This window comes from Aulonocara sp. 'chitande type north' Nkhata Bay, linkage group LG1, assembly GCF_057382095.1.
Source record: "Aulonocara sp. 'chitande type north' Nkhata Bay isolate Kocher_YH1m ecotype deep benthic linkage group LG1, A_spYH_male_GT1.1, whole genome shotgun sequence".
In the NCBI taxonomy this organism is placed as follows: Eukaryota; Metazoa; Chordata; class Actinopteri; order Cichliformes; family Cichlidae; genus Aulonocara; species Aulonocara sp. 'chitande type north' Nkhata Bay.
This window is the reverse complement of record NC_141344.1, coordinates 42,379,664-42,388,085: the sequence shown is the minus strand read 5'-3', so window position 1 is coordinate 42,388,085 and position 8,422 is coordinate 42,379,664. Positions and strand designations below refer to the sequence as shown.

The window sequence follows — 8,422 nt, the reverse complement described above, 5'->3', positions numbered from 1 at the left end:
TCATAGGCCGTCAGCTGCCGAGGTTAATTAACACACTGAGATGAACAACTGTATATTACGATTCCTTTTGACTTTGTATGTTATGAGCTTCGTACGAATCACTGTAGAGGCCAATGGACAAGCAGAAATCTTTGCATTATACAACACTGTTGTAAATATTGCCACATCTTTCTGTGTCTTCCAGACTGCAGTGTGATGAGCACCATGGACCGGCTACTGTGCATCACTCTCGTGTTCATGCATAAGCTCCTCCCATTATTGCTGGCCCACTGAAGAGACATCAGGCAAACCTGTGAACCTGCAGCATTCTTACTTTCTATGTCAAACAGAAACCAAGCAGCACTCAATGGTTACCAGAAAGATCAGTGTATATCTATGGTGTTGCATCACATCTTTGCTAGGAGTAAAAGCAAAGCAACATAAAACGCAGGAGCTTGACACACAAATAAAAGAGATGGACCCCCTCTGTCATGACATGATGGAGATAAAGTCTTGATGGCTGACAGCGGACAGGAGAAAAGAGCATATAAAAATAAAACCAGCATCACTAATGATCCACAGAATCGTTCAGCCTGTGTACTCTGTGCTCAAACACTCATCACTGCCAATTTGACCACGCACAGAGGCTAGAGTGTATTTGTCTAACATGTCATGCCCTCCTTCTTGCACACACACACATGCCACCACCACCACCACCATCATTATCATCTCATAGCTGTGTTGAATAATGTAAACGAAAATTAAAATGCTGATATATTTTTAGAGAGATAAGGCTCACTTTACCACTGACACTAATTACCTCTATTGATGTTTATTTTTTGACACTTTTCATATGTATTACATGACATGATTTACTTGTGACAGCAGCTGAAAACAGTTTATTGTTTTCCTAATAAAAGGTAGACCGCAAACCTCTGCATGTTAATGCTTGTCTTTCTACAGGACCAGGATACAGACAAAGGTAGTCAGTAATCCTTACTACTCACAGCTTCATGCTAGGAAAACTGCTTTACTTCAATGAAAACTGAAATGTGATATCAGCATTCCTGATCTCAACAGCTCTATTGGACAATTTCTTTAGAAAATATTTCTTAATGATAAATAACCAGATTTAAATAACCAAGTGCAAAAGGACTTCACAAATCCAAGAAGGCATGAAGCCCAGAGAAAACAGGCAACACACACACACACACACACACACACACACACACACACACACACACACACACCAATGAAGGGAAGCCAGTATAGGAAAAAAATATGCTCTCTCTTTCTAGTCCCTGTCAAAAGTGAGCTTTTAGGACATCTTGATAATAATGAATTACAGTAGCTCAGCCTAAAAGTAATGCATGCATGAAATAGTTTCTCAGCGTCACCCTGAGACAGGATATTTCTAATTTTAGAGATATCGCAGAAATGGAAGAAAACAGTCCTACATATTTGTTTAATATGTGCATTGAAGGACATGTCCTGGTTAAAAATGTATCAAGGTTCCTGGAGGCCAAGGTAATGCCATCCAGAGTAAGAATCTGGTTAGATAGCACATGTGATATCGGAATTTAGTAGCCGAGGTCATCCAGGTCTTTGTGTCTTTAAGACATTCCTGCAGTTTAACTAATTGGTGTGTGTTATCTGGTTTCATGAACAGATAAAGGTAGATATCATGCGCATACCAATGAAAATGTCGCAGTGTTTTATAGTAATACTTCCAAAGGGAAATATATATTATATAAAAATATTGATCCTACCAAAAAAACCCTCTTTAACTCTGTAACTAACATATGCATGTGTGTGAGGAACACTCAACATCTACATGCACGAATTTGACCCTATCACAGCTACCGTAGGGCAAGAGGGTACACTGATTGGCAGTCTGTCACAGGTCCAAAAGAGACAAAAGAGACAAATAAGTCATGCCAGTGGGATGGAAAAATTGGCATCTGGGAATAACTCCTAATAGAGCATCAGAATATTCTTTTGAGAATATGTTCTAAAAATATCAATGTGCCACAGTGTACATAAATTGGGATTATATTCACAGTTTGATCTATGAACAAGGTTGAGTTTACATCATCAACCTGCTATTTAAAAATACTCAAAATACCAAAAGTACTAAAGTAGAGTGATCATTATCGTATGCTGTCAGTAAATTCAAACCACTTTATATAAAAGTGATTTGGTATGCTTTGAGTGATTTAACAAATTTCTGAACAGCAAAAACCCTTGTGGATATCCTAACTAGGGTATTGGGAAATATAGACTTTATGACAGGTCACAGCAATATGCATAAATAAGACCTCAGCAGGCAGCTGCCCAGAGCTTTGCACTAAAGCTCAATTTGCAATGCAGCTCTCAGAACTAATCTCATCTCATGGATGTTGATGCAGGCAAAGAGAATGTGACTAACCTGAATCTTACATAAGCCATGGCATGTCCTGCAAAAACAGGAACACCATGAGGACACATACTCACCTCATTTCACTTGACAATAAAATAAACCACGAGTTAGCAGAGCTTCAGGGCACACAGAAGTACTGCATGAATGACTAAAATAGCCAAAGCTATGTTCAAGATGATTCATTTTCACCTCTTTTACTTCATCAATTTTCACACCTGTACCACACATTATGAATTATTATATACTTGCCTTTACACAGGCACATTTGTCCTACTAAAGTGGATGGCAAATAGGGAAGGATTAATGCTTCTGAAAATCAAGGACACTCTTACCATCACCCCCCCCCCCCCCCCCCCAGTTTTAAGATAATAAGAAAACTGCTGTATTTAATAAGACAAAGCATTTTATTGACCATCAAAATTAATGTGATCATATATTGTATTATTAATTGACACTAATAAACTACTCACATGCTGTGTTATTAGGTGGATTGCTAATGCCAGTCACAGGAACATATACTGAGCTGATAAGAGTTTATTAACCCCTGACAGAAGAGCTATGACGGTATGACAGACATTCAGAAAATCTTAAGATAATGGCTCCATGTATAGATGTTATTACTGTGAGACAATTGCCCATTCCTTAGCCTGCCTTTTAAAAAAGTACAAAATTGTATATGTACAGACAGGAGAGATACATGCATGGGAAAAGCTGAGATGAGAAGGATACAGAAATAAATCAAGCACCATATGGCAGATGCCCTAGTGAACATCTGGCAGTGAAGTCTGTGGCAAGCTGAAGCTGACATTTCAGACAGGCGCTGTGGTCTTTGCACAGATCCGATTTGATTCCAGGTTAAAGAAGGTCAGAAGGGATAACACAGCGGAAGGCAGGGTATGGCTGGGGCAAAGGATGAGCACACACATGCACACAGACACACATGTCAGGTGTTGCTATCCTAGTGGGGAGATCTGATTGGGATAATGCTTTCCCTAGCCACTAACCCTAACCATCAAAAATGAATGCCTAACCCTAACCCTTACCCTAAACCTAACCATAACCTAATAACCTAATCACACTAAAACCACCTGGACCTGGAATTTGGTCCCCACGAGGACTGTTGGTCCCACCAGTACAGTAAATTTCAGATTTTGGTCCCTACCAAGATAGGAAAAATCGGTATACTACACACACACACACACACACACACACACACACACACACACACACACACAACATACTTGCACAGAAATACATACAGCAATATCTTGAGCTCTACAAATCAGTCAACTTTGGCACCAAGTGTCTGTGAGCTATTTATAAAAATTGTTTTAGTGTTAGCTGGACTGAAAGTATAAAGTGAGGTTAGTCCAGCAGTGGCATTTTCATCCGTGTCCATCCTTGGCTTTCCTCCTCCTGCTGCTTTCAGACATGTGACTCATTTGCACTTGTTCTTGCTCCTGACATTGAGCAAGCTTAGATTACACAGCCTTCTTACAACAGATATACAGCCAACAACATCATCAGAAGTAAAGTCTCTACTGTGAAAAGCTTAGCAAGAAAAAAACCCTAGCCAATGGATATGGGAATTGACTGCTTTGTCACATAGTGTTTTTTTTTGTGATAAATTAAGTGCTTAAGCTACTCGGCTTCCTCTTATTATATCCAAAGACATGCAGTTAGTGGGGTTAGATCCATTGATGATTCTAAATTGCCCATTTGTAATTGTGAATAGTTGGCTTGCTCTCTGTGTTAGCCCTGTGTCACACTGGCAACCTGCATTTGCCCTATGGTAGCTGGTATAGGCTTCAGTCCCCCTGTGACCCTGCCACAATCATCCCATCACTTGCCTGAAGGATTATCGTCCTGTGGCCCTCACTCTGGTAATCATGAAATGCTTCAAGAGACTAGTCCTTCAGCACATCAAGGACTACCTCCCCCAAGACCTCTACCCCTACTAGTCTGCATACTGCGTGAACAAAGCTATGTCCCGATGCTCTTCGTGGATTACAGCTCAGCTTTCAATACAATCATCCCGAACATCCTCATCACCAAACTGGTCAATCTTGGGCTCCTCCTCTCTGCCTGGATAAAGGACCCACACACATGCAAGGCCCCAGACTGTGGGACCTGACCCACATCTCTCTTCCACCCGCACGCCGAGCACTACAGGTGCACCAGTGCAAAGACTGACAGACTCAAGAACAGTTTCGTTCCAAAAGCCATATTCGCCCTGAAGTCACACATTCACTGACAACACAGTTTCGCCCCCCAATCCAAAGACTTCCCTCAATACACAGACTATGCAAACTACCATCACTATTGTGAAATGTTACATTTACATGCAATTGGGTTATTGCACTGTAAATACATAATCCAATGTAATTATTTTTATATTTGTATACAGCGCCACAGAACTCTGCACCTTAACCCTAAATCCTTTTTTTGTTTTTACAGGTCTGCACTTGCTCTGAACCTCATTGTACATGTGTATAGTGGCAATAAACAGCATTCTATTATTTTATAAGGATAAGTGGAAGGAAGATGGATGATATTGTAATTCAACTAATTATTTCTTTTTTTAAATAAATATACCAAAATACACAAATTATAAGAAATTACAGAAGGAAAACAACAACAAAAACAACAACAAAACGTCTGTCCCCCTCATAACTATTTGTTTCCCCCAAAATTTTTACTTGGGGTGAGATCTGAAGGATAGACTGATAGCTTCGTAAAACCATTCAGCAAGGCCTCATCGTTTTGGAAAAGATGATAGGGAAAGGCAGGTGATTTTATCCCTAGTTCCTCTAGTCCACATGTTGAAGTGTCCTTGGGCAAGATACTTAACCAATGGACTGTGTGTGTCTGTGTGTGACAGATACAAAAAAAGCTTAAAGTACATAGAATAAAAGCTGTATGAAGTTCTCAGTAAGAGTTAAAAGCATTACATAAATATAAATATATAGACAGCAACAAACAGTATTGATGAAAATTCCCTCAGTAGGTAGAATGGTCTGCACTTGATGATCATTAACTCTAGCAGAGGTGAACAGTGTTTGCATGGCCAGCGTCATGACACCAGGCATTGCTCATGTAAACACAGTCCCACTCCGCAAGTCTTACCACCTCCTACTTCTCTGACATCATCACTAAAAACAGCCATAATGCTCGGGTCTTATTTTCTACAGTTGACAGGCTAACAAACCCTCCTGTGTCAGTGGCAGCTGAACTTCATTCGACCATGGCCTGCAATGACTTTGCCAAATTCTTCACTGAAAAAATCCAAAAAATTAGACAAGCAATTGGTACATCAACAGCAGATCCAGGATATGTACTGTGTCCACCAAAAAACTGTTTAAACACTATGAAACAGTTTCAACCTATTAACAGCAAAGACCTGGAGGACATCTTAGGTCAACTGAACTCCTCCTCCTGCTGTTTAGATGTCCTGCCAACAAGTTTTTTCAAAAAGGTCTCAAAGACTTTAGAGTCAGACCTGTTACAGATCGTCAACTTTTCTTTATTATCAGGTGTGTTTCCAGAACCACTAAAAACTGCTGTAATCAAACCTATACTGAAAAAGGACAATCTTGACAAGACACAAATGAACAACTACAGGCCGATCTCAAATCTCCCGTTTTTAAGTAAGATCATTGAAAAAGCAGTTTCTCAACAGCTCAGTTACTTCTTAAAACAGAATAATTGCTACGATGCCTTCCAGTCAGGTTTTAGACAGAACCACAGCACTGAAACCGCTCTGACCAAAGTGTTTAATGACATATGTCTGAATACAGACAGTGGAAAAATGTCAGTCCTAGTTTTACTGGATCTCAGTGCAGCATTTGATACAGTTGACCACAACATATTACTCAAACGACTGGAGAACTGGACAGGTCTTTCAGGAACTGTACTAAACTGGTTCAAAACATACGTAGAAAACAGGAAATACTTTGTATCAACAGGTAACTTCACATCTGAGCAGACAAGTATCACATGTGGAGTTCCCCAAGGTTCCATCTTGGGACCCCTTCTGTTTAACATCTACATGCTCCCACTGGCACAGATTATAAACAACAACAAAATAAACTATCACAGCTATGCAGATGACACACAAATATATATCACAATGTCACCAGGAGACCGAGGCCCTGTACAGGCTCTTGGTAAATGCATTGAGGAAATCAATGACTGGTTGTGCCACAATTTTCTCCAGCTAAACAAAACAAAACTGAGGTAATAGTCTTTGGCGCCAAAGAAAAACGATTACAGGTCACCAGAGAACTTCAATCTATACATCTAAAAACCACAAACCAGGCGAGAAATTTGGGTGTAGTGATGGATGCAGACCTAAACTTAGAAAAACACATTAAGACAATAACAAAGTCAGCTTACTATCACCTCAAGAATATTTCAAGGATAAAAGATCTGATGTCTCAACAGGACCTGGAAAAACTAGTCCATGCATTCATCTTTAGTAGGCTTGATTACTGTAACAGCATCTTTACAGGTCTACCTAAAAAATCAGTCAGACATCTACAGCTCATTCAGAACTCTGCTGCTCGAGTCCTCACTAAGACCAAAAAAGTGGACCACATCAGTCCAGCTCTGAGGTCCTTACACTGGCTGCCTGTCCGTCAGAGGATAGACTTTAAAGTTCTGATGCTGGCCTATAAAGCTCTGAATGGTTTAGGACCAAAATACATCAATGACCTCCTGACCCAGTATGAACCATCCAGATCCCTCAGGTCATCTGGATCCGGTCTTTTATCAGTTCCCAGAGTCAGAACCAGACACGGAGAAGCTGCATTCAGCTTTTATGCTCCTTATATCTGGAACAAACTCCCAGAAAGCCTCAGATCAGCTGAAACACTCAGTTTATTTAAATCCAGGTTGAAGACTCACCTGTTCTCAGCTGCATTTGAATAAAGCACCAAATCCACACTTTAAGCTTAAATTTCAAAACTTACATTTAACTACTGATTTTATCTACTGTTCTGATTTTATCTGTTTTGATTTTATATACTGTTGTTTGTTTGTTTGTTTGTTTGTTAATTAGTTAGTTAGTTTATTTGCTTGTTTTATTCAATTTTAAATCATGCTTTTTATTTGTTCTTGTTTCTAATGTCTCTGTAAAGCACTTTGAATCACCTTGTTGTTGAATTGTGCTATACAAATAAACTTGCCTTGCCTTGCCTTGCCTTGCCTTTGGTGTGAGTTCTGTCTGCTCAAAAACATGCTAGCTGGTCGAGTTGAATGCCGCTGTCATGTTATTGTTAAGCCAAGTTTCTACAAAGACGAAGACACAACACTCCCTCATTGACTTCAAATTGGACCGAAGTAAACATACATGATCCAGCTTGTTGTCCAGGGAGCGCACATTGGACAGTACGATGGTGGGAATAGCGGGTTTATGTGGATTAGCGGCTTACCCTCTTCTGTTTCCTGTTACCCCTGAGACATTTCAACTGTGGGTGCAATCTAGTAGCGGGGGTCGCTAATGGCTAATGCCTCATGCCTCCAAAGCAGTCCGCAGTTCCTCAGTTTATTTCGTAGCGCTTCCATGTGTAAAAGGTTTGTGGATTTGCTTCTGTTGATTTGGAGCAGGAGCTCACGACTGCACGAGCGTTCTTGTGAAAAACAGGAAAAAGAGCATAACAAAGATGGGAACGCCATTTTGTCGGTACAGAGAGCAGCCACTGCGTGTGTCTGCGCCGCCATCTTGATCATGTATGTGTTTTATCCCAGGGTTGGGTTTCTGTTCATCTGGGCATATTGCTTTCAATGGGAGATTTACTTTAATTACTCATCCAAATGACTTCTTCAGTCTCAGCTGACTGCAGGTTTCCCCAACCTTATAAACAGTGCATTTGCATAATGACTGAAACTAGCACCACTGATTAACAATGGCCCTTGAGGTCTGTGGCCATGGGTACCATTTGTAGAAAGTTGGGGAATGGCTGCAATCACAGCCTCACAATTGTAAGACAGTGAAAGATGTACCTCCTCAACTCAGAGATGGTC

The 8,422-nt window shown here is 40.3% G+C and overlaps 1 protein-coding gene across 1 annotated transcript in view; it reads left to right on the top strand.

The window, feature by feature from the left end:
• Nucleotides 1–7,620, top strand: part of vstm2b (V-set and transmembrane domain containing 2B) — a 51,677-nt gene extending 44,057 nt beyond the window's left edge. The window contains exon 5 of the mRNA XM_086297025.1: nucleotides 185–7,620. Within this exon, the coding sequence (XP_086153151.1) occupies nucleotides 185–273 (89 nt within the window). The 3' untranslated portion in view covers nucleotides 274–7,620. The remainder of the gene's footprint in view (nucleotides 1–184) is intronic.
• The last annotated feature ends 802 nt before the right edge of the window (nucleotides 7,621–8,422 follow it).